Source organism: Chenopodium album, chromosome 19, assembly GCF_948465745.1.
Source record: "Chenopodium album chromosome 19, dcCheAlbu1.1, whole genome shotgun sequence".
Taxonomy (NCBI): domain Eukaryota; kingdom Viridiplantae; phylum Streptophyta; class Magnoliopsida; order Caryophyllales; family Amaranthaceae; genus Chenopodium; species Chenopodium album.
The window spans coordinates 9084264-9111281 of record NC_137852.1 but is presented as its reverse complement, the minus strand read 5'-3'; the positions used below and the strand labels follow the sequence as shown (position 1 = coordinate 9111281).

The following is a 27018-nucleotide window of genomic DNA, read 5'->3' as shown; positions in this document are numbered from 1 at the left end:
TTATCATCTTTCTATTAAATTTATAGTTAACTTTAGGTAACGTGGAAATCCCAAGGAGGGTACCATTCATTAATGGTAGTGAGTTGAGGGGCACGGCTTAGAAACTTGAAAAAGCATGGGTACACCTTAGAAACTCAAATACCTTAGGGGTATAGCTTAGAAAAACCCAAATATATATTTCGTGCATTTTGCACGGGTACACTCTAGTTTTTAAAATTTGAGAATTTATTTTAGGAAATTTTGTAAATAACCACCCTTCAATACACCGTATTTAGAAATAACCATCTATTTTTTTTTTTAAAAGCGCTAGGTTTCACCACCTCTTAACAAAAAATTTCCATTTTAAGAAAAAAGCATCGAATTTTGTGTCAAAGCTTGCTTTGTTAAGGTTTTGAGCGGTGATTTTCTTGAGTTGCAGTCGGAATATAAAATATAGTTACCGGAATATCTCGTTTTGCGTGTTAATAATTATATCGTTTTGCATGACACTTACAACATGAGGCATTTTTGATAATTTTTTAAAATTCTGACCTCAAATCGAATCTAGAGGATTAAAGTGCCCCCTAAAACCCTACTAGAGCAAATTTTGGCTCAATAATCGATATTTTTATTTTTAAAAATGAAATTTTTGGTTAAGAGGTGGTGAAAATTTGATGCTTTTGCAGAAAAGGGTGGTTTTTTGAGGGGTGGTTATTTACACAAAAAAAAAAAAAACCTTTATTTTATAGGAAATGATACAATATTTGCAAAATTTAATAGAAAAAAATTATTTCGTACAATATTTTAGGAGCGGGAATTATAATCGAACTAAATACATCGAATTGAGTTGTTGAGCTATCTTTTCTACTCTAATATAAACACATTTATTATTCAATTTTTGTAATGTCTCAATTTTATTTATCTTATTGGGACTTTTTGGTCCACATTAATTTCCAAATAAGTGGCATCACACAATAATAATAAATGAAATATTTTTTGAGAGTTTACAAATATAAATAAACAAACAAAGCATCCAATATAGTATCCACCAACCCACTAGTAGCCTTTTAGCCTACTCTCTCTTTTCCTACTCTTATGGAATCCTTATATTTCTGAACTTTCTGCAACAAAATATCACTGCCCATTTCTCATTTGGGCAAAAAAAAAATTCACCCATCTTTCTAATTCTCTCTATTTTTGCTAAAAGATCAAATCTTTATCAATGGAGCGCGCAAGAAAGGTTGCTGGCAGAGCACTTTTGCGGCAGTTGCACCACCACCACCGCCCCAACAACCACCACAACAAGGTGGTTGATTCAATCTCCTCTGCAAGGTATGTTTCAACAATGGCCCCACCTCCTCCTCCTTCATCTTCTTCTAGATTCTTCTCGAAGAATAATGAATTAGGAAATGTGGGGTTTGGAAGATTGCCTCAAACTCGATCTATTTCTGTAGAAGCATTGAAACCCAGTGATAGTTTTGCTAGGAGACATAATTCAATAACCCCAGATGAAGAAATTGAAATGGCTAAATTTTGTGGGTTTGATAATACTGATGCTTTAATTGATGCAACTGTGCCTAAATCTATAAGGATCCAATCAATGAAGTATTCAAAATTTGATGAGGGTTTAACTGAGTCTCAAATGATTGATCATATGAAGGATTTGGCATCAAAGAATAAGATATTTAAGTCATTTATTGGGATGGGGTATTATGATACATTTGTACCACCTGTGATTTTGAGGAATATAATGGAGAATCCTGCTTGGTATACTCAGTATACACCTTATCAAGCTGAGATTTCTCAGGGTCGGTTAGAGTCATTGTTGAACTATCAAACTATGGTTACTGATCTTACTGGCTTGCCTATGTCGAATGCCTCATTGCTTGATGAGGGTACGGCTGCAGCCGAGGCGATGGCTATGTGTAACAATATTTATAAAGGGAAGAAGAAAACATTTGTCATTGCTAATAACTGTCATCCACAGACTATTGATATCTGTAAGACTCGAGCTAATGGTTTCGAGCTTAAGGTTGTGACAGTGGATCTTAAGGATATTGATTATTCATCTGGGGATGTTTGTGGTGTGCTTGTTCAGTACCCTGGTACTGAGGGGGAGGTTTTGGACTATGGGGAGTTTATTAAGAAGGCGCATGCTAGTGGGGTTAAGGTGGTTATGGCTACTGATCTTTTGGCTTTGACAATGTTGAAGCCACCAGGTGAACTGGGGGCTGATATTGTTGTTGGGTCAGCTCAGAGATTTGGAGTGCCTATGGGTTATGGAGGTCCTCATGCTGCTTTCTTGGCCACCTCTCAAGAGTACAAGAGGTTGATGCCAGGAAGAATTATCGGTGTTAGTGTTGATTCGTCTGGCAAGTCTGCTCTTCGTATGGCAATGCAGACAAGGGAGCAACACATTAGGAGAGACAAGGCTACTAGCAACATCTGTACTGCTCAGGTATAGAGCTTCTCTTACATAGTTTGTGGAGTTGGATAGATTATGTTGTCTGTCTGAATTATGAAGCAGCTTGTTTATTTATATATTTTTATATATTTGTGTGTGTGAGTATGTGTGTTTTGACAAATTATTTATCTGTGCTCAATTCATCTTACATACCCCAGTTTGCCTGCTTGTGTTGTGCTATTATATTCTTATTGTGTTATATTCTCTCTTGCTTGCATGACTGTATTGTGTTGATAGTTTGAGGATGAAAATAAGGGTCTGTTCCCCTTTTGTTCCTGCTTTGAGGAGGATGTTCTAGGGGAAGCAAGAAGTTTTGTTTTGCAACTCTTGAGATGTGCTATGTTTCTTTCTTATTTTTTCTGGCTATTTTTGTTTTAATGACCTTCACAATCATAAGACATGCTTATGTAATAATATTTCTGTTGATTTTATTGGTTCTGCTGTGGTTAAATGAGCTTTATTTCCTATTATGAAGGCTTTGCTGGCCAACATGGCTGCGATGTATTGTGTCTATCATGGACCTGAAGGTCTTAAAACCATTGCCCAAAGGGTGCATGGCCTTGCTGGCACATTAGCAGCTGGGTTGAAAAAACTTGGGACAGTAGAAGTTCAGGGACTGCCTTTCTTTGACACAGTGAAGATCAAGTGTGCTGATGCCAAAGCACTTGCTGATGAAGCTTGTAAGCATGAGATGAATTTGCGTGTTGTGGACAACAACACGGTGAGCTTGATTTCTTATAAAAACTACGCCACAGTATTGTATATGAATCATGTTCCTTCTTATATTGATATTGTTGCCTTTTGACTCTCAGGTCACTGTTGCTTTTGATGAAACAACTACTTTGGAAGACGTTGATAAGCTTTTCAAAGTTTTTGCTGGTGGCAAGGCTGTGAGTTTCTCTAATTTACACTGATAAAATGATGATATTCACAATAACACACAATACTTGAAAGTGTGCTGAATTTATTTTTCATCATAATCTTGATTATATGTCAGGTGCCATTTACTGCTGCATCTATTGCTCCAGAAGTGGAGAATGCCATCCCTGCTAACCTTGTGAGGGAGAGCCCATATTTGACTCACCCAATCTTTAACTCGTAGGGAATCTCTTCACTAAGTTCACTATGAAATAGTTATGTGTTTGATGTTGCATTCTGATTTCTGAATGCAATTATTTTTATTAGATACCACACGGAGCATGAGCTACTGAGATACCTTTATAAATTACAGTCAAAGGATCTGTCACTATGCCACAGTATGATTCCACTGGGATCTTGTACAATGAAGTTGAATGCCACAACTGAAATGATGCCAGTTACATGGCCTGAATTCGCAAGTATGCATCCTTTTGCCCCAACAGAACAGGCTCAAGGATATCAGGTACAAGAAATAAAATGTGTTGCTAGTATTCATTATTTAGACTTTATTAACTTAATATTCTGGAAATGCTCCTTACACTTTCTATTGGGTCTATCTGCTCTTTATTATATATAGGAAATGTTCCAAAATTTGGGTGATTTACTGTGCACCATTACTGGATTCGACTCTTTCTCTCTGCAACCTAATGCTGGTGCGTCTGGAGAGTATGCAGGGTTGATGGTTATCCGAGCTTACCATATGGTATGATAATAATAGACTAGCTCATTTGGTATTTCACATGTAATATTGAGATGACTTACTTGAATGGAAAGAATAGGGGATATGACCATGCAAGGCTATTGGTTTTAGGACTGCCATATAAACATATGTCACCTTTACTCTTTGAGGGTTTTTGCAAGTGTGTAGAGCTTGCCATTTCCACTATTCCACTACAGTATATGTATATCTTAGGCATATTAAATTTTTTTAGTTAGCTGGAACATGTTGTTTTGCTGTCATGTAGTCTGGGAACTTAAATTTAACTTTCTTTTTCTGTTTTTCCAAATTATCATCCATAACTTGCTATTACAACTCCCACTTAAGTATTTTGATTGATATGCAAAATTTTGTTTTTCATTTTAGTCCAGGGGAGATCATCATCGTAATGTGTGCATCATACCTGTCTCTGCTCATGGAACAAATCCTGCAAGTGCAGCTATGTGTGGTATGAAAATTGTCTCTGTTGGAACTGATGATAAGGGAAATATTAACATTGAAGAAGTGAGAAAGGCTGCTGAAAAACACAAGGACAATTTGTCTGCCCTTATGGTATGATCCACTGTGACCTACATCACTAATGGTCACATTACAGTAATATTTTGAATATATATGATATGCCTTTCGGTGGTTAAATTTTCTTCTGTCATGCAGGTTACGTATCCTTCAACTCATGGTGTCTATGAAGAAGGAATTGATGAGATCTGCAAGATAATTCACGACAATGGAGGTCAAGTATACATGGATGGTGCCAACATGAATGCACAGGTAAATTGATTAATTGATTGCCTTTGACTTCTTAGGTCTAGTTGCTAATTTTATTGTTACTGATAATATAATTTGCTGACCTCAATCATGGATTTGATGCCACTTGGGATTACAATTAAAGCTTGTCTTCTGTATCTTACACTTTGATAATTCAATGTGTTTTTCTGCCAGCATTGTCAGAGACTTTAACAGATATAACATGGGTGTGTTTCGTAGAAAGAAAATAACAGGGTTTCAATGAAAATAAGTTTAAATGAGTAAAAACCAGTAATTTATCACAAAATTATATGCGAATCAGTAAGAATGAGATGTAAAAAAAACAAGGCCTGAGTGTAAAATGGATCACTTGTGCCAAAAAATTTAAGCTGTCATTAGTTTTTCCTTTTCTCTACTACCTCACTTTGTCATTTGCTTATACCAAATGTAACCGATAGGAAGAGAGAATGATATTAAATATGCAGGTATATGGCAATCAGTTAGTTATGGCTGTTCATTCACAGGCATTGGCTGTTTTTGTGATACGTTGTAGTTTTAATAAGTTTGCTTTCTTTGACGTGTTTTTTAGCATGTTCTGTTTTCTATCTGGAATTATGTTTGCAAGAATTGCAACTGTATCAGTATAAGACTCGATAATTGATGACATGTGTTATTTTTCCCAGGTTGGTCTCACAAGCCCAGGATTCATTGGAGCAGATGTTTGTCATCTCAACTTACACAAAACATTTTGCATTCCTCATGGTGGAGGTGGTCCTGGTATGGGCCCCATTGGTGTAAAGAAACACTTGGCACCATTTTTGCCATCACACCCTGTGGTATGAACTCTCATTTGAACTAAATGCATGATTATTGTGCTTATATTAACCTCCCCTTCTGCATAAGTATATACTACAGTTGTATAAACGGTAAATGTTACCACGAGAAATTATTTTTGCCTACTGATTCTATAGTGTGATGGCCATGTTTGACTCGAACTGATGTTATCATTATTCTTATAAGTAAATTTATTTCAGAAAAAGGCAAAACATCAGTGCATGCAGTAAGCCAATAGCTAATTCCCCCATAGAATCAAATAATCAAAGGATCAGCTATTTAACTCAGATAGCACCTCAAGAGTCAAGACCCATTGTCCAATGCCCACCATCCCAACTTACTTTGCATCATTTTTAGCCCATAAATCAGAAAATTCATTTGATTTGATTACATCGAGGGAATCTTGCATCTTAAAAATCGAAGCCAAGTTTCTTAGCTTAAGACGCGTAATTCCCATAGGAACTTATGCTATATTGCAGGCAATATATGCTGAACAGAAATTTTTAACGTAAATACACCACTTAAAATCTCCTCTTCATTTGAGTCCTTTATCTCCACCATATAGCTGATGTAATAGATGCTGTCCATTAAGTTGTAATTTTGAGATATGTTCATGTTTTAATGGTCCCAAATTTTGGTATTCAAACTATGCAGCAAAACTTCTGAAGTTCTGATATTTGTTTTGTTGAAGGTTGGCACTGGTGGAATTCCTGCCCCAGAGAAATTAGAGCCACTAGGTACCATCTCTGCTGCACCCTGGGGATCTGCTCTAATTTTACCAATTTCATACACATATATTGCTATGATGGGATCAAATGGCATAACTGAAGCATCTAAGCAAGCTATCCTGAATGCGAACTACATGGCAAAGCGTTTGGAGGTATGTGCTCTTGACGTCCTTTGTTTTTCATAAATTCTAAGCTAACAATGCAATGACCATTAAATCTGACATTCATGTAAATTTGTTTGAACCCTTTTGTTAAAAGATAGCATGAAAGCTGTATAACAATATTAGAATATGTAATTATGATATTGCTAACTTTATTGGTCTCTACAGAACCACTATCCAGTCCTTTTCCGTGGTGTCAATGGAACATGTGCTCACGAATTTATCATTGATTTGAGAGGCTTCAAGGTAATTCTTCTGATGTAATTACTCTAGCTATCACTTTGGTTAAACTCCATGCTTCGATTGTTAATATTACTTCCATTGCAGAACACTGCTGGTATAGAGGCTGAGGATGTTGCCAAGCGTCTAATTGATTATGGATTCCATGGTCCTACAATGTCATGGCCAGTTCCTGGCACACTCATGATTGAACCCACTGAAAGTGAAAGCAAGGTACTTGTCTTGGTTGCTTTGATCCTGTTTGTCATCCTTTCCTCTGAAATTCCCATGTATGGTGTTTAATGTTTTTATATTATTGCTTCAACAGGCAGAATTAGACAGGTTTTGTGATGCGCTAATTTCCATTAGAGAAGAAATTGCTGAGATTGAAAATGGAAAAGCTGATGTTCACAACAATGTCCTCAAGGTAAAACATTAATCTTTCTTCTGATCAATATATGCTTGTCCTTTTGATGTTCACTTGTTGTAGTTTCTTATAAAAGCAATTATAGCATTTTAGCCTATACTGCAGATCTACAGCTTTGACTAGCATAGTAGATTTATAAGTTTCAGGGAATATAAGTTCCAGTAAGGCTATCTAGGTTCAATTCACTATAGTAATTAATTTTAACAAGTTCAGATAAATACCAACCAGTTTAGAGAGTTCCAATAGGATCAGATCGATAAGAGTTTTTTAGGTGAAAGTGTGAAGCTTGTCTATGTGAGATAATGAATTGGCTACTGTTTATGCAGGGAGCACCACACCCACCTTCCATGCTCATGGCAGACTCATGGACCAAGCCATACACTCGGGATTATGCTGCATACCCTGCTGAATGGCTGCGCTCTGCCAAGTTTTGGCCAACTACTGGTATGCTTCCAATATCCCATCTCTGGTATCTAAAAATGCACCTATCCATTTCTCACACTCAATATTAAACTGGAACTTTTCTTGTGGTTGGTTTCAGCACGTGTGGACAATGTGTATGGTGATCGGAACTTGGTCTGCACTCTTCTCCCAGCAAATCACTATGAAGAAGAGAAGGCCGCTACTGCTTAAACCCTTCAGCCTTCTTGCTTAGTTGCCGAAGATTTCATTCTTACATAGTGTTGTTGTATATACAACACATTCTCCCATTCGATATGTGAGGTGGTAAGCCTTCCTATAGGCTCTCTCATATACTCATTTCATCTGTAGAGATACATTCTCTCCCTCAACCCCCCCCCCCCCTCTCTCTCTCGCCCCCTCTCTTCTTAAGAAAAATGAAGAAAAAAGGAACTTCGTTCTTATATTCTTCTTTTTAGTTCAGCAAAAACTTCTTCCAGTTTCTTTTTTTCGCTTTCTCCCAAGAGTCGAACACATGTATACATATAGAAATATAAAATTGGTGGGAATATGAGAAATTGAAATTGGAGGAAGTTTTACTACTCAATTGCGCAAAAATATTCATATTTTAGTGATTTAGAGCTTATATTATGATAGTTTTGTGCTTGGTTTTCGTTGTGTGGGATATGGCCTATGTCATCCTTTAATCTATCCTCTGCTCAGCTAGACAGTGATCTAGTTTACTCTGCAACTACGGAGTACTATTTGTATGTAAAATTAGAACCTGTTCTCTTTAACTTATACACTTGTTACATAGTACATATCCGTACCACAATAATCAAATCAATCATACTAAACCATAAATATTAAAATTAAAACTTTTAATAAGTGTTTATTTAATGGTATATATTTTTCATTGCATGTCAATAAAAATGATGAAAACTACAAATTTTGAAAGTATAAATTAAGACGATACAACAAATTGTTAATTGATAATGTTTCTATCTTTATACATTTGTGTAAAGCTACGGTCAAAACTAAGCCTTGTATGCATATATCAGACTAGGTTTAAAAAAATATAAACATTACACTAAACAAAATCAAACCGATACTGCAAAATATCTTATTTTAAGCGTAAAGAAATGTTTTAAATACTCCGTAGTTACTGAATGACATATAATACCTTCATCTATATATAATGTAATAAGATGTACTACGTATTTCTATATTTGTTTGTTGGACAAAGTATGTCATTTTCCATACTGGTTTATTAAACTTTAAGCTTTGAAGTACAAAAAAATAGAGTGCATTGAAGTAGTAAAGAGATGAATATTCCAATACTGAAGGATAGTTGTGTGTTCAATAAAAGTGCCTCCAAAAAATGTGGCCTTGTAATAAGGAGCTGACGTGAGGCCCAGCCGTGTAAGCATGCAAATGCAATAGCTCAAGTAGGGTACCAGTTTTGATTTTGATTTTGGCCTTGTAGTACCTTTTTTTTTTTTTTTTTTTTTTTTTTTTTTTTTTTTTTAGGGCTTCCATATATATCACTTTATAGTGGTTTGATGAATAATGTTTGGGTATAATAAGCATTCACTTAAATTATTGGGATTTCAGGAATAAAAAAATTAACATTTTCCTAAAATATTACTTTATAATGGTTTAGTGATTAATGTTTGAGTATAATAAGCATTCACTAAAATTAAGCGATGGAGAATAACACGTAACACAATGATTAAAATCGACGTCTATGCCATAATGAGTATTGGTTAGTTTGTTATAATTAGTGTATTGTTTGATTCGTCTCAATGAGTACCAATATAGAAATATCAAATTTTTATAATTATTGATACAAAATTAGCTATATTATAATGGTTAAAGAATTGTATTCACAAATAAGTAGAATGAAAACAGAAACACTAAGGAAGCAAATATGCATCTTTTTTTTTTCTTTTTTTTTTTTGTTGTTCTATCCGATTCACCCTTTGGGTTAATCCGGATTCGGGTTCAATTTTGGGTGGTTATTAGGTTGCAGTCTCCTCCCAATTGTTGTTGCGGGGAATCGAACACGAGTCCTTCCTACATGTGTACTCCCAATCACCACTACATAATTGGTAACACTAAGGAAGCAATGAGCATATGTGTTTAGTCATTTAGTACGAACCAAGTCTATTACAGTTACATTAAATAGTATCATTATAGTTATCTTAATATAACATGCACCTGTAAAAAAAAATTTATTATAATGCGCCTCATAATTCAACAAAAAAAAATAATGCGCCTCATAAGGTAACAATTAACCCTGTGATTTTTCAATAATCCTTTCTCAATCACGCACCATCTTTTGATTTTTCTCACACCACTATTATATTGTCGACATTCTCTCACCGTGCTAGTAGTTAAAATAACACAATGAAAACTGGTAGTAGGGACAACTCTTAGTGTAGGTGAGGTGGTTTGTGGTTGGAGTTATTTTTGATATTATGGTGTGGTGGGTAGGCAAGGTTAGGTTAAAATGATATTATTTACCCATTATTCCAAATCTCAGCTTTTCCTAAATTTAATTACCTTGTAAAAATCTCATCATATGAATCATTTTCGTGTAATAGCTGATCGCATAATATCCAATTATCCATCTACCCCTTTAATTATTATAACTAAATCTACCTATTATAATACTAATGATATTATTATTATTGAAATACTTTATACAATCTACAAATCTAAGGTGATGACAAGCATGCAAACCAACAAAAACCCTAAAATATCCCTCAAATAGAGGGAGGCCTATGGCAAAGAATTAACATGCAAAACCACCTTGCACCACATGAAGTAGACTAGCTACCCCCAAATCTTTGATCTTGTTTCTTGTTAAAAAAAACATTATTATTATTATTAAATCCTTGCTTCCCCCCCTGTGTTTAAGAAGAAAAAAAGTTTGTAATGTAAGATACTTCCATAAAAAAAAAAAAAACTTATAACATGCAGATTATACTGAAACACGAATTTCACGCACTATAAATTAAAGCTAAAGAACAAAGTCTTCCACAAAACCTTTCTCTAACAATTTTTTTTTTTTTTTTTGTTATTATATCAGCAATAATCACATGAATCTTGCCAACGATGGACTCCTAATCACAATGAGCTGGAAGCGTTTAATGCGCAAATAGAGTTATTATGGATCGTTAACGAATTTAGTTAATTTTAAAACAACTATTACCCTTTTGAAAATATGTGAATGTCACTCAAACATTGTATTTGGTTAATGTTTATCAAATTCCTAAAGCAATCCTAAAAAGAGCTGATAAATTCATGCTGCAAACATTTTACAAACACAAACATCATGCGCACAATGAGATTTAACCCCAAATTTCAGCAAATCATTCAAAAGACCTATAGAAGAAGAGAAGTATAGACAAGTATGTCACTAATATGAGGTGAAAGTTGAGAAAGATATCATCTAATGTCATCATCTTTGATCTTGTTACACTACTATTATTAAGTCTTACTTTACCCTGATTTTAAGGAAACAGTGATTGTAATTTACATTTTTTTAATAAAAAAAACCTTATATTATGCAGATTTTGCTGAAACATTTCACGCATTTTAAAGCTATACGGAACAAATGTGTTTCCCAAAACCTTTTTCTGTAGAACTTTTTTGTTATTGAATCAACTATCCATGAATCTTGCCATTAATAGAATCAATCACAATGAACTAGAGTTGTAAAATGCGCAAAATGAGTTATTATGGGTTGCTAATAACAATAGCTAATTTAAAACAATTAATTACCTTTTTATGATATTACTCCGCCATCAAATATGGTTAATGTTTTATCTCTATTTCAAGGAAATCCATGAAACGTTCCTATCAAGAGCCAACAAACTCACTTAACAAAAATTACACGGAACAGACACCATGTGCACCTTGAGATTCAGCCCCGTATGCTAGCAAATCCTCTCCTAATTAAGCTTAAACCTGCGCTCTAGACATTCACAGAACCCTAAATCGTAACCTCTGGATCCATACATTGTCAATTTAGAATATGAATCGATAGATCGTGAAGTGAATCGACCCTCCCATTTGGCCAGAAAAGTAGAAAATCCGTCTTTTTTTTTTTTTTTTTGGCTAGTTTATGAAACCTTAATAAAGAGGAATGAAAGGGTAAATTGGGTAATAAAGTGAGTGGTATTGGAGGGAAGCAAGATAAGAGGAAAGAAAGTGAAGGGTTAAAAACTAAGTAAATTCGGACACTTTAGCTAAAACTTGAACAACCAAAACCAAAAAAAAAGTGAGAATCTCAGAAATCAAAAAACCAGAAGAAGAAGAAGAAGAGGAGAGAGAAAATTGAACCCCCAAAAGTTGAACAGCAAAAACCTTTCCCTCTTTCTCTCTCTTCAATCGCCATTAATGTTAAGCTCGAGCAACAACAACAACCATGTCGAAGATGAAGCATCTACTTCGTAAGCTACACATCGGTAACGACCATCACAATCGCCATCACTCGGCGGCTCGTCGGATACCTAATAATCGGACTCAGGAATCGGAGACATCGACGGCGACTGCAACGGCGACGACTCCGCCGTCGTCTTCGTCAACGTCGTCATCGCCGCCGTCGGTATCTTCTAGTGATCGGACAGTAAGGGAATCGACGCCGGCGACGGAGAATGGTGGTGGAATTGTCAATAGAAGAAATCCTGCTGATTTTAATTTGATTGAGGAGGATTTTCAGCTTCAATTAGCAATGGCGATCAGCGCTTCGGGATCCGAAACTCGAAAAGACCGAAACGATGATGAATCCGACCAGCAGATCATGGCTGCTAAGCAATTGAGTCTTGCGTGTTCGCCATCGGTGCCGGATAATGAACGATTGAGTGAATTTGTGTCGCTTAAGTATTGGGTTAGTCTTGCTTTTCCTAATTTTAGGTTATCAACTTTGAATTTTTTTGATATACAGTGCTTTATGAATGAATTGAGCTGAATTGATGGTGTATTACTGCTAATTTAGGTATTAATGGCATGTATAATTGGTTTTAATTTGTTTTTTAAAGAAGTAGATGTATGATTTTACCATTACAAGTGTGAAATTTAAGCAAAGTAAAGGTTTGTTGCTGGATTTTGGGTTTTACATGGGGTTATGTTAATTGTAATGATGTTTGTGGCATTCGTGTATCGAAAATCTCGATTAGGTTCATTTCAACTATAGATAGCTAGTGATAATGGGACAAGCTAATGCTATTTATGAAATATAGTCTGTGCTGTTAGTGAATGTATTCGATTTTGTTGCTCTTTGCAGAACTACAATGTTGTTCAATACGATGAGAAGGTAGTAGATGGGTTTTATGATGTTTATGCTATCACTTCGCATTCAGTTGCACAAGGGGAAATGCCATTGCTTGTGGATCTCCAAGCTGTTTCAATTTCGAGTAATCTTGAATATGAAGTTGTCTTGGTGAACCGGTCTATTGATTCTCAGTTGCAGCAGCTTGAGAATAAAGTGTATGCTATATCAGTAGAATGTAAGGTTCTGGGACATGGGATGTCTTTGAATGATTTGATTCAGAGTTTGGCTAATCTTGTTGTTGATAGAATGGGTGGTCCTGTTGCTAATGCCGAAGAAATCACAAAGAGGTGGCGAGTGAGAAGTAATCAGTTGAAAGATTCTCTCAACACCATTGTTCTTCCTCTTGGTTGTCTTGATGTTGGGCTATCACGACATCGTGCTTTGCTATTTAAGGTTTGTGGGCTTGTACCTTTGTTCTAGAGTCTCAATGTTCTTATTATTTTATGACATTTTGTTGCAAAATCTCTCTTTTATCTTTATTATATAATCATAACAAAGAGTCGTGATGTTTGAAATATACACTACTTTGATGACGGGATTACTAATGTCACAAAGAGTCTTGTGGCAAGCTGTGGACTGATTTTTGCCTAGTTGTGAATAACTTATTGGTTATTTTGTAAAGATTTTAATTGTTTTACATGCCATCATTGCCATGTAATTTTAGTTAACTTAATTCGGTTGGCTGATGTTGATGCTGATAGTAACTACATAAGCTGTTAAAGTTTTATGTATCTTATGGATTCTACATTCAGACTAATTTCTTAGTGTAAAGCCTTAATTTGAAATGTTGACTTGCTACTTAGGTATCTAATCAGATGAGATACTAAGAAATCAATTATGTAGCTACCACTTCTTCGTTCCTCTATGGATAAATGTTCCGTGATGTTAAATAATTATATGTGAAATGCTATATTGAAATGAACCTTTTTACTAATTTTGTGACAGAAAGTTAGAGATAAATATTTGGATAAGTTTAAGTCTTGCAAAGTTGGAGAATATGTTATGGAGGGAAAAATCCTAGCCAGTGGATATTCTTGCCTGTCGACATTTTTGACTATCCTTGTTTGCAAGGCATGGTTAGCATGATATACTAAGAATTTTTTTTTTTTAACTTAATTTTTGATGCCTAGGATGACTTTTAGGTTAAAAAAAATAAATAAATTGTGTGCTTACTTCCTTTATTGTTTGCATAGTATATGTGAGATGTTTTTTTTTTTTTTTTTCCTTTTTTCTTTTTCGGTTGGTGGTTTAAGAGGGCGGACTACTGTTATTGAGCTCCCTTCCTGTTTTGGTTTGTTTTCTACTATCTTGCATTGTATAATTTGCAGTATCACTTAATCACCTGTTTTGTTAGGGTCCCATTTGCTAACATTGATCACACTTAATCATTTGTATGGTTCTGTAATATGCTTTGTTCCTGTATATTGGGCTCCCTTCCTGTTTTGGTTTGTTTTCTGCTATCTTGCATTGTATAATTTGCAGTATCACATAATCACCTGTTTTGCTAGGGACCCATATGCTAACATTGATCACACTTATTCATTTGTATGTTTATGTAATATGCTTTGTTCCTATATATACTTACACCAGAAAGAAATTCAACAATTTTTGTACCAGGTACTAGCTGATAAGTTAAATCTTCCATGTATGCTTGTGAAAGGGAGTTTGTATACTGGCACTGATGAGGGAGCAGTGAACTTAATTAAATATGATGATGGAAGGTAAGGTCTATTGCTTTTGTTTTTGGAAGTCTGTAAAATTGTGGGGGAATTTTCAATCAATTTGTCTTTTCAAATGCTTTTTGTGAGTCCTTCACTCCTTGAACCCTGAGTGCTATCCTCCTTTATATGCAATCTTGCTTGGTTGGGAACAAGTGCTTTCCTTTTTATCTTGATGTTCAATTCTTATTGTGTTATATTGCAGTGAGTACATAATTGATTTGATGGGTGCTCCCGGGGCACTAATTCCTTCTGAGGTACCTAGTAGCCTTCTTTTGGACACTGCTCTGGAAGCAAGGGGCTTGTCTGATAGCACTGCTGCTGTCAACAACTTAAGTTTGGTTTTTGACAAAGTGGTTCGGTTGGATGGAGATTTACGTAATATTGTCGAGGTTCCTGAAGTGTTTGGCTCCAATTTGAAAGAAGCAGCTTCCTTAAGCCCACAAGCAAAACAAGTAAATGAGATTGCTGTTAGATCAGATTTGAGTGAGAAATCTGATTACACTTTTGAGCAGTCTCTTAGGCCGGAATACAATTTGTACGATTGCTCACCAAGTTCTGTTGAAGAAGCATCGCTGGCGCAGGAAAAGAAAGTCAAGGATGTTTCAAAATATGTAATTAGTGCGGCAAAAGATCCTGAATTTGCACAGAAACTGCATGCAGTTTTGTTAGAGAGTGGTGCTTCGCCTCCAGCGGATTTGTTTATGGATATGAGTCCTAGTATTTTACGTGACAAAAGATTGCTTGAACTAATTCAACCGGTACCTCGAGAATTACTCTGTTACAACCCAGAGGGTCATAGACCTAGTTACGAGATGCCAATTGTATGCAACTCTGGGGTGCAGACCTCTAATGACTATAAGAAGCGTGAACAGAATGTTGATAATGCAACACTACAGCATTCTCAACAGGATGCAAATGCTCATTTTTCTCCTAATCGTAATGCTCAGAATACCATTCTTGCTGTAACCGAATCCAACAAAATGACCACTACAGGTGTTGCTTTGTTTTCTAAGTTATTTGAGTAGACCGAGGATCTTAGTATGAGGGTGTATTACTTATTAATGTTTTTATTTTATTTTTTTACTTCAGGTGACTCTTCCAGTGGGTTAGCTGGTCATGATGAACTGCCTTCTCGGAATTCCAGAGGAAAGATTTTGAACCAAACTGGATCAAATGAAGAGCCCAGTTCTCAGTTGGAGACTGCCAAGAGACTTCCTTCTGATAACCAGAATGAGGGCCTTAGCCCCATCTCTAGTGAGGGAGTCTGCCCTATGCTTGGTGAGTTTGCAGAATGGGAGATACGATGGGAGGATCTGCAGATTGGAGAACGAATTGGAATAGGTCAGATTCTATACATCCTCATTCAGCTAAAATCTGATGTTATTTAGGGTTAAATACTTAATTTTAAATAACAAATTTGTGTTATGGCCTCTCCCATCCTGTTGTTTAATTATGATGGATTGAATTTGACTTGACTCAGTTGTTTATTTATCGAAAAACTAGATCATAGGATATTATTTTGTTGAAAGGGTAGGTGTGATCAGAAATAGTGAAGCTTTTTTGAGAGAAGTATAGAAACTTTAATGAGACGATGAATTTTATTGTAAACCTTAAGCATTTGCTTAGGCCTTTATATCCTATTATGTGATATTCAAGTTAATGTATAGAATTCAAGACTCCTAAGTGTAATTTCATAGATAGGCATATAACTTGAGAGTTTTCTAAGATATACGGAGCCGACTAATGTACTTAATTCACATCCTTATGTCTCCTATATGATGTGATGCGGGAGCTAGAGGATGCTCCAATTGTAAATATTTCATTGATATCCTTGGTTAATGGAGCTGGCTTGTATTTCAAGTTTTAAAAACTTGTGTATTAATATATGGGTTGATTGGGTAATTATTGTGTAACACCCCCGATTTACTAGCTAATAATAAACAATAAATAAAGGAAAAATAAACAACCTTTGAATAAAACTGCGGAAGCATACACTTAAATCGTAGGTATTACCGCCACACTCGACCACCTGTCAAGTGTTAAGGCTTACAAAATCCCAATAATTACAACCCAATAAATCTAAGTGAGCTATTTATATAACTTCATAACTTACACATAATAATACGAATTATAACACAACCGGAAAGAATTCGTGTGATTACCTTCCGACTAGTTACAATCGGACCACAACATTCAAGACAAATTATGTGCACTGACGTTGCAATTTGTGGGCTTTGATTTTGCAAATCCAATGGAGTTTGGAGAATTAATTATTGAAAGAAAGACTTTAATGAAAATCAAGTTTTGGGGTTGGATCATGGAAGTCATCACGCACAAAAGAGATTCATACGTTTTTTTTTAATTTTTTTATTTTATTTTTTTTTAAAAATATCTTTTGAGAGTTAAGAATATTTTTAGGGTTTAAAATAGTTTATATACGTTTTGAATTGTACAGTGCTATTTAAACAAGATAGGGTTTTAAAACTTTACGAACTCTAAATAAAAAATATGAGACTAGAAAAGTTATATATTTATAATAAATAAAAATAAACTATATTTTTATAAAATATATCATATAAAATCATAAAATATTCGGGTATTACAATCTACCCTCCTTAAAACAAGTTTCGTCCCGAAACTTAAAATAGAATTTAGGGTATTACATATTGGCTTGGCAGATATAATTCATGATATGACGTACAAGTTTGAGTTTTTTCCAAATGTATGTCATTTGTGGTTGGGTTTTAATGCATGTTGATGTACCATTATTTTGGGGTTAGATCTCTCTTTGCTCCTAACTAAGAAATGATGTGTTAGGAGAGTAGCAAATGAAGTAGAATAGTTATAGTTTAATTAATATTTGGAATAAGTAAGTTTAGAATTTAAGTTCGATTAAGGGTAGCAAGAATGCTTATGTTGAGATGGAAGTGTGGGAACATTCTGAGTGATAAAATTAGGAATGTAAATATCTGAAGTAAAGATGGAGTGACAGATATTAAGGTTTTGGGAGAATCGACTACATTGATTTGGGCATGTGAGACGTCATCTAGATGATGCCTAGTTAAGGAAGGTGAATAGTTGGGATAATGGAGATTTCAAAATGAGTCTAAAGAGGCCTGAGATGACTTTGATAAATGGCTTTAAGAATGACATGAAGAAGGCAGATTTGTGGGAGCATTTAGCAATTAGCATTAGATAAGAACAAATGGAGAAAAGGGATCTATGTGGATCATCACAAGAAATTAATTCTTGGTTAATGCAGCTGGCCCATACACTTGAGAATTAAGCTATGCTATTTTTTTTGTTTAAAGATGCCTAAATAGTGTTCCACTTAACATTAAAAGAGTTATTTTCTAGTATTATATTAAAGAATATTCAAGAACCTTTGGTGACGTTTTCATCTTTTTCACCGCACATCTTTGGCAACAATATCTTAAATGCGTATAATAAAAAAATTATAAAAGTAAATATTTTGAAAGTATTCATCGAGACAAGCTTAACAAGATATACTTTGTTTTTCTAGATGAAACACTCCTAAATTTATACAATTCACACACTCTACAATCTTTTTGTTCTTAATGTGTTTTTTTTTTTGTTTTTTTTTTGTTTTTTTTTTTTTTTTTTTTTGGTAAGGAAACACATAAATCATGTGGGGGGTTTTGATATATTTATCTTAGTTTATATTTTCAATATCATTTTTTAAAAATTTTATATGCATTAGTAAGATTGAAAGTTTAAGTATTATCTAATAAAATGGAGGAAGTATTTGCATATGTATAGGAACTTAGAAAGTTAGAATTCTTTTGATGATCCCACGGTTTTGATTAAAATCCTTTGTTGCTGGCCTTGCTGCCTCGATAAATGGCAACAAATTAAGTGTTGCAATTATTTTCCAATTTTTTAAACATATAATTTTTTTGATTCATATTGGGATGACATATTAGGGTTAGGGATTGAATTTCTAGACATTTGGGAATATTGGTGCTCTTTTTATTTTTTTTTTTTGGGGGGGGGGGGGGGGGTTGTAAAAAAAAAAAAAAGAAATGGCAATAAGATCATTAGCAGGTGGTATATGAGGTTAGATGATGCAGGAGCTAAAAGATGAATCCGACATAATCATTAGCTATTGGATTATTTAATGGATTAATTAGGATTTTAGTGGCATGATAGATATGATCATTGGAACAACTTGCATTCTAAAGTCTTTCCATGTCATCTGCGGTGGGTTTTACTACTTGTTGATGCAACATTTTTTTTTTGGTTGGACATGATTTGTTCCTAACAAAAAAATGGCTTTGGCATTATGTCTTGTTAGGGAGTAGCATATTCATTTACTCCCTCTATCCTCAATTTTAATTGTCACGCTAACTTTTATGGCTTGAACCAAATATATATTTTATTACTCTCTTCCCTCTACCTCAAGTAAGGGTCCTACACCCATCACATTTACTTTTCTATTAAAATATTTTAGGCAAGTCAACAAAACAACTTCACCTAAAACTTTATGCAAATCTTTCTGAGATGATTAAATTGGGACGGAAGGAGTAGTTATTTATAGCTTGCTTGATCTTAGACATCTTTTAGAGTTACGGTGGACAATGTTCCATGAAACATTATGAGGGTGTAATTTCTTTTATTATTTTCATTTTGAATTCAATGAAACTAGTTTATTTGGCTATTTCCAGCTACATTAATCCATATGATGTGTGATATATCTTGAAAGATGGAGATATATGGGAATATGAGTTTAGCTTCTATGCTTATATTGAGTAAGTGAATAGTTGAAAAGCATTTGAACAGATTGCTAATCTGAATTTTTTGTGTTTATCTTTTTAAAATCAAACATAAGAATCTTTTCTTAAGAAACTGTCCTATTTTCATCATAAACCACTTATTCCTTCCATCCATTTGAAGTTCTGCATAGAGTCATCAAGATCCATAGCATAATGATTAATAATTAATTATTTTGACTTTGTATGCATTTATATATTATGTTGATCGGTGAAAATAATATGAGTTTTTCTGCTCTTATCATCATCACAGGTTCCTATGGTGAAGTTTACCGTGCAGATTGGAATGGCACTGTAAGTACTTTCTTCAACACAATACATATTTTGCTGTGACTTCTGTAGTTTTCTATGGATTTGCATGCTTGTAATATATGTATTGTTGAAGTTTCTGTCCCTTGTGCTATTAAGGCTCATACATTAGGGGTTTGTTGGAGGAGTTTGACAGCAACTTTTAACAATTAGATTAGATTTTGGTCCTGTGGTGAATATGTATTGCTTGAAAAAAAATCAAATGGCCATTTAATAACATTGAAATTCTATTTTCTTTATGAGTGTTGGAACTTTATAGTATGAATCATCACTTTTGAATGAAAACCAATTAATCATCTAGGAAGCACATTTACCCTCAGTGGCTAACATTTTATTTCCGTGCAACGTTTTTAATATAAAATCATAAATGACGGCATGACGCATAGGTGCCTTAGGAATGCCTGTGTTGGTTGCCCAAAATTTTTTGTTCTATGAGATCACAACTTTAGTTTGAACTTTGAAGTGTTCCTTAATAGTGTGATTCACACAATGTTCCCGATAAGATAACAGAATTAAAATTTTATATGTGGTGGACATAACATGTTTGAAACTCCACAAAGCTCGGAAGCAGACCCATAATATATTGCCCCTCATTTTGTCTCTCTTCCTCAGTTCATATCTGCTGGCAGTTTCCATGGATCTTGACTTGCCAACCTCTTTAGAGCTTCTTTGCATATATTTTGTTGTGTTCGCCATTCAGCACCCAATCTTCTTGGTTTAAAATTCCTCATCCGTACTCTGTCCTCTCCCCAACATGCGGCTGCCTTTATCAGTTGACATTATTTTCTTGCTCCTCTAGTCCTCTGATTTCTGTACATCTCCCTCTTCATTGTACTTGCCATGTCTCTTTGTATTGTGATTTCTCTGTTGGGTTTCAATTAATGGGCTTGTATTTCTGTGGTAACCAAATTAAAGCTCATTAATCCAAGGAGAAAGGAGTGGTAATATCTAATAGGTTAGAAGAGTGTTTATTCTAGTATATTAATTGAGGGTCTAATACATATCCATGCTCTTTCTGCTCATTTATATATTCTTGTTAATACAGTCAATGAGAAACCTGAGGGTCTTGTCAAGAAACCTGAGGGTGCTAACTCTGGAAACTCATGATCAGATGCTAGTCTTATTTTATTTTCAATCAGTAATGGTTTCTTAGTTCACATTAATTTGGGTGCCACCAGCAACAATGGAGAATTTTTGCTGATGTAAATTTATTTACCATGACTATATTCGTATGAATAACACTGCCTTTGTACTTAGAGTCCCGTATACTTTTGTTTTGGAGAGTTCTAAGTGTAAGGTTCTTTTCTCATTATAGAAATATTGCAGGCTATTGCACTCTTAATTTGCGTGCAGTCAATTTAGGACTATTGAAGTGGGACAGGAGTAATTATATTAAGGGGATTGATGATTGCATTCCTGATATGAATTATCTTGATGTAAACATGTGATTCATCCTATCCGAAAGATATACGTAGTACAGGACTTCAATTTGGAATGAGAGTATCAATCTCTAATCTTAGTTACGCACGTACGCATTTACCTTGTGCTAATTTTAGCTATGCCCATATGTTGTTGATGTCAAATTGTAAATTCCCTTTCTATTCCTTTTTCTATTTGTGCCTACATATGCTGTTCATGACTGACGGCAACGTTTAGTTTCTCTGTTACTTTTTACTAATGTAATTAATTATTCTGTCTCTTCCAGGAGGTTGCTGTTAAGAAGTTCTTAGTCCAAGACTTAACTGGCGATGTGCTTGTTCAATTTAAGTGTGAAGTAAGCGTTGCTGCTGCCTTTTCCCTTGTTTTCTATTTTTCTTGATGATTGTTGTTATTTCTTCATTGATTTATTTGCTTGTTGACTTTAAGTTGGTTTCTGTAGGCAGAAATGATGATAAGGTTGAGGCATCCTAATGTTGTTCTCTTTATGGGTGCGGTTACCCGGTCCCCAAATCTTTCAATCTTAACAGAGTTTATTCCCCGGTTAGTACTGCATCTATCCATAGCAGAATCATTCTAATTGTCAGATTTAGTTGCACGTAAACTAACGTAAACTATTAGTTAATCTTTGGTCATGTATTTTGCATATCATCTATTCTGAAATGTCTTTATTATTTAAACAAAAATGTGGTCATATTAGGGATTCTCTTTGGTGTTTATTGTATCTATTATTGATCTTTGGATCCTGCTCTATGTTACCACTGATCATTTAGAGGCTTTATGCAGTTTGAGTGTATGTTAGGTTAAGGTGGTGGTTAGCAGCCTAGCTGCTTTAATATATACAGATACTTATGAGAAGACACAATTTGATCTTGGATTTTAAAGGGCACAGCAGGAGTGTAGTTTTATTGCAGTACAATATTATGAAGAAATAATTGGGTATCTAGCAAGGAATTCACAATTGTTTTCGCAAATGAACAGCGCATTTGGGAGTAGCAGCGCTGTAGGGATCTTAGGAACCTTCTAGAAGACTAGAACACAATTCTGTCAAATACCCAGTGAATTTCTAAGCATACATTGATGAATCACAACAAAGTCGTTGTATAGGTGTTCACAAGACATAGATAATGAACCCACCATTTCCAATGTAACCTGAATTCATTAGACATTATGAAGCTCCCTGTATGACAATTGACAAGAAAAAAGTATTGTTATTACTTTGTGAGCTATTTGATTTAGTTTCATCTGCTGTGCTGCACTTCTGAACATTGTATTGTTGTTATGCAGGGGCAGTTTGTACAGATTATTGCATCGATCTGGCGCTCAAATTAATGAATCGAAACGAATGAAAATGGCTCTTGATGTGGTATCATTTCAGTTCTATTTCATTAGGTTTTTTTTTCTTTTTTTTTCCTTCTATTTTAAACGCTTTGCAAAATGTTAATCCTTTCAGTTACATATTTGTAGGCTAGGGGGATGAATTATCTGCACACGAGTCATCCTACTGTTGTCCATCGAGATTTGAAGTCTCCCAATCTTCTTGTCGATAAAAACTGGGTCGTGAAGGTTAGTTCTTATGCACCTTGTACTAAGTCCAATTTGTACATGGATGCTATGTTTTTATGTCAAATGGAACCATTCAAGCTTTAGTAAAATGCTCTTAACTTGAAATAACATCTTATTTAACTTGAAGTAACATCGTATTTAACTATATCTTGCATTCCATTATGAAATTAAAAATATTTCTGAAGATGCATGTGTGCTGGCTCACCTATGTCTCCTTAATTTAGACTTTGTATATTTCGGCAGAACTTTAACACAATTGTTAATGTCATCAACAGGTCTGTGATTTTGGTCTGTCACGCTTGAAGTACCACACTTACTTATCTTCAAACTCTACTGCTGGAACGGTATTCCCTTTGATCATCTACGCATTCTTGCATTTTTTAAAATGTGGTATAGGAACTAGAGTATTAAATCTAGCCTGTTTGATGGTGTGTGTCATTGCTCTTTTATTGCTCATCAATTTTCTCTCTGCTTTCTGTGCATGGCATAGTTTTGTCAGTGTTATTGTCTTATTGACCGAGAACTTAAACTACACAACTCTTTTGCTCTCTTAAACCAAATACTGGATAATGTAGCCTTATGTAGGTGACCATATGTAAATGTGTTAGATCTTCTCGTCTTTCCTTTTAAGAAAAAGAAAACAGAACAACAAATGATGCAGATAAAACTGCTTCAGATTGCTTAGCTAGAGAGGCTATGCACCTTGCAATAACGCATTTGAAACCCGATTAGCCTAGAATAGCGAGCTAAGGGGTAAGGGAGTCTTAGTGGGATGCATTTGAAACTACATGCTTTCAGTTGAACCAACTCTTAAAATAGCAAACTAGGGGGTGGTCTAAGGCAGTCTTAGTGGTATGCATTTTGGGGAAGAAGCATGCATATTGCTTGGAGAAACATGTGCATGGTGCTTCTTGTAAAATATAATTTGCATATTGTGAGTGCAGATAGCTATATTTTCTGACACCCCCCCCCCCCACCCCCCCCCCCCCAAAAAAAAAAAACCCTGTACTCTCTGATTTTAAAATTAAAAGTTATTGTCCGTGATTGGCTATGGGCAACCAATTATATTTTGAACTCTGTATCATCCATCTAGCTGAACAAGTGTTATGAGTAGCTAATTTGGTTTTGGTTGTAGCTTTCCTCTTTAAATTTTAGTGGAAGAACCTCTTTTTTTTCTTTTTTTTCTTTTTTTTTTTTTTGGGTGGGGGAGGGGGGGACAGTGAGGGGAATGGAATGCTAAAGAAAGTTTCTGTGTTTCAATGTAAATCATTTCTGATACTAATTTACTGAAGCTTATCAGAGATTTTCAAAGTCTTTGTTGGAACAGTTTCATGATAACTTACTGTCCATTTGCCACCCGGAAAACTGAGTGCAAATTCTCTATTTTTATTTTGCTGATTTGTGTTATACCTTCTACATTTGATTGGATCCTAGCATTGAATAAGGTTTTGTACCCCAAGTTTTGTATTCATGTCGAAGTGTCTTAAGTCTTCTGAAGAGTTGTAGCTAATATCAGAGTGCATGCAACAGTATTTCTCTCCTAGTATACAATATATGTCATTAATCTATTCACCCTTAAAATAGAAGAGAACAGGAGGGGGGATTGGTAGGATGTATAATGAGAATGCGGCCAAAGATTTTTATATCAATTAAACAAATGAATTTTGAGGCTTTATTACTAAGACTGGGATACTCATGTCGAACACAGGTATGTCTGAGTGTTTGACTTGTCTATTTATGAATTTTGTATGATTTGGCCTTGAAAGAAGTTTGCTGAGTGTCCATACCCCAGTCAGTGTCGAGGTTCCAGCATGGGTACTTAAGGTCAATTGAATCGTCTGATTTCAATAGCTTTGAGGAATAAAATTGAGTCTGGAATTCTGATTTAGTACTGAAGCCCTGAAAACTGTCTAATTATGCTGACTACTATTACTGCTAACTGATTGCAGCCTGAATGGATGGCACCTGAAGTTTTAAGAAATGAGCCATCCAATGAAAAGTAAGTTAAGCTGATTCAACGCGTGACGTGTTTATGACTATGTGATATGCATTATGCTATCTTCCTAATGAAACTGCACTCTTCAGGTGTGATGTTTACAGCTTTGGTGTAATATTGTGGGAATTGGTTACATTAAGTGTACCATGGACTGGGTTAAACCCCATGCAAGTTGTTGGAGCTGTTGGTTTCCAGAATAGACGCCTTGTAATTCCTGAAGAGGTAGATCCAGTGGTCGCCCAGATAATTCGGGACTGTTGGGAAAAGTAAGTCATCAATTCACTTTTTGGTCCAGCAGCAGCGTAATTCTTTTCATTGCAAGTCTTGGTGAATGTTTTTTGTTGTTGCTGATATTTCCTTGGAAATTTTCTTGATCTCCTTTCACAGTGATCCTCGATTGAGGCCCTCTTTCTCACAGATTATCTCTCGCCTTAAGGGTCTTCATCGCTTGGTTGTACAAAAAGATTAAACAAGTGTGATATATCCATTGTGTTCATAGTTAGGATTTTTTGCTATGCTCGAAGAGCTGGAGTAACAGGAGCAGCTGAACTGTAGCTGTGTAAACTGGTATTTTTGTTGCAAAGAAACACAGAACTCTGGACTGTAGGTGTTGGTTCATTCGAAGCGGGGACTCAGCACTACCACTTCAGAAGTTCAATTGTGAGAGCCGTGGTTATCCTCTAAAATTGATTGGCTGTGCAAAGCGCAGTGGAGGTTGCCATGGAGGGTTAGCTGTTGTAGGATTGCAAAGTGTTAATATTATTTAAATATGTGCAAGAAAATACTGACAAAAGAAAATTCCAAAGTGTATAAGTTTCAGTTGGGCAAAAAAAAAAAAAAAAAAAAAAAAGGTGAAATAAAGTGAATAAAACCACAGTTTTGTGTTTTTTTTGTAATTTATTTTTTGGCAATATTGTTTTCTACAAGCAATTGAAATTGTAAACACTTGGTTTATATATTTACTATTGTGGAATGTAAAGATGAAAATGGGGGGAAAGCAAGATAGTTCATTCCTTATTGTGTTTGTTTTACTTTGGGGGTGGGGAGGTTGATAAGGGCCATAAGGTAGAAACAAATTGCTGTTTTCTTGCACTTTGGTGCCCTGCAGTTGGAACGATTGTCGTCGTTTTGGATTGTTTTCTTACATTTAGCATAGGCATTAATGATAAAATTGGATTTTGGATATGTATCTTGTATAGTTTGGGGAGTTTCTTATGATATATTTCAGGACTTAACTTTGTTCTTTTTCAGGTCTTTTGGGGCTTAATTTTGAAAATTTTGGGTTTGGGGAACGGGACAACAACTGGATGAAAGTTAGAAAAAGTGAGTACATCTTTTTCTGCATATTGAATTCTGATATTCATGGGTATTTGCTGCTCATCTAACAGCTTAAAATGAGAAAAAATCAAAAATAAAAATTGGTCAGTGAACTCCTATTCTATACAAGAAAAATTATCTATATTTGAAGTTAAGAATAAAACTTGCACATAGAAGAAATTAATGTGACAAAATAAGGCACAATATTATAATTCGTATATTATTGGAACGGGCCAAATGGTTATACATAGAAGAATTTTGCATGGTAAAAAAGATAATTTGAAAATCCTAAGTTATTTAAACATAAGTAATTAATTAAAAATAGAAAATATCTACTGAAAATAAAATATGTTGCTTTTCTCCTTCTAATCCCCCAACCCAATTTTGCCTAATATTTAGAGATCATCACCACCATCAAATAAGTCTAATTAAGAGAAATAGTTTATGATAAGTGAAGTCAGGAGAATAAAACACACCTTAAATATTTTTCTTTGATAATTTTGCTCTCCGATTTTTATTTACTTGCTACATTACCATTTGCCACATTCATATGCAAATGGAAAGAATAAATGGGTTAGGGAGTTTAGAGCTCAACCCAAGACATTTAGGAGAAAGAAATATATTTGAATGAAAGATAAGAAATCGAGGCATCTAAAAAAAGAAATTCGGGCAAGTAATAAAGTGAAAGTTATTTTTTAATTTTTTTTTTTTTGAAACAATAAAGTGAGAGTTTTGGACACATGTATTTGCATATGAGCTATGCCCAGTTAATATGCAATATTAACAAAATATGTTAATATGGTGGCATTTTCGCAATTATGAGCACTTCTTGAAATATTTTAATGTTATTTTTGGATATTGCTGATGGGCCACTTAACTGACGTTTCTTAACGTTTTTGTAACTCTTGTTCTTGTTCTGGAGCTTCATACAACCCCGTTCCTTCTCATCC

General features: G+C 34.8%; 2 protein-coding genes across 2 annotated transcripts; both read left to right on the top strand.

The window, feature by feature from the left end:
• The first annotated feature begins 1014 nt into the window (after window positions 1–1014).
• On the top strand, window positions 1015–8247 carry LOC145595889 (glycine dehydrogenase (decarboxylating), mitochondrial-like). The gene is made up of 15 exons (XM_081652319.1): window positions 1015–2437; window positions 2919–3164; window positions 3256–3333; window positions 3441–3541; window positions 3629–3824; window positions 3939–4064; window positions 4446–4631; window positions 4734–4847; window positions 5507–5659; window positions 6349–6537; window positions 6715–6792; window positions 6874–6999; window positions 7094–7192; window positions 7519–7636; window positions 7734–8247. Exons 1-15 carry the CDS (start codon window positions 1202–1204, stop codon window positions 7823–7825), a joined length of 3138 nt encoding a protein of 1045 aa, XP_081508445.1. The 5' UTR covers window positions 1015–1201; the 3' UTR covers window positions 7826–8247.
• Window positions 8248–11791: 3544 nt separating this feature from the next.
• LOC145595888 (putative serine/threonine-protein kinase SIS8) lies at window positions 11792–25761 on the top strand. Its single transcript, XM_081652318.1, has 14 exons — window positions 11792–12488; window positions 12885–13325; window positions 14550–14653; window positions 14856–15646; window positions 15743–15994; window positions 19697–19737; window positions 21458–21526; window positions 21632–21732; window positions 22477–22555; window positions 22657–22755; window positions 23031–23099; window positions 24705–24754; window positions 24841–25017; window positions 25139–25761. Exons 1-14 carry the CDS (start codon window positions 12027–12029, stop codon window positions 25218–25220), a joined length of 2817 nt encoding a protein of 938 aa, XP_081508444.1. The 5' UTR covers window positions 11792–12026; the 3' UTR covers window positions 25221–25761.
• The last annotated feature ends 1257 nt before the right edge of the window (window positions 25762–27018 follow it).

Excerpts from the sequence above, each read along its gene's own strand:
- LOC145595889 (XM_081652319.1), top strand. The coding sequence starts at position 1,202 with ATGGAGCGCGCAAGAAAGGTTGCTGGCAGAGCACTTTTGCGGCAGTTG. Across the intron at positions 3,825-3,938 it reads AACAGGCTCAAGGATATCAG|GAAATGTTCCAAAATTTGGG; the intron begins GTACAAGAAATA and ends TATTATATATAG. Across the intron at positions 7,000-7,093 it reads CCACTGAAAGTGAAAGCAAG|GCAGAATTAGACAGGTTTTG; the intron begins GTACTTGTCTTG and ends TTGCTTCAACAG.
- LOC145595888 (XM_081652318.1), top strand. The coding sequence starts at position 12,027 with ATGTCGAAGATGAAGCATCTACTTCGTAAGCTACACATCGGTAACGAC. Across the intron at positions 21,733-22,476 it reads TTAACAGAGTTTATTCCCCG|GGGCAGTTTGTACAGATTAT; the intron begins GTTAGTACTGCA and ends GTTGTTATGCAG. Across the intron at positions 24,755-24,840 it reads AATGAGCCATCCAATGAAAA|GTGTGATGTTTACAGCTTTG; the intron begins GTAAGTTAAGCT and ends TGCACTCTTCAG.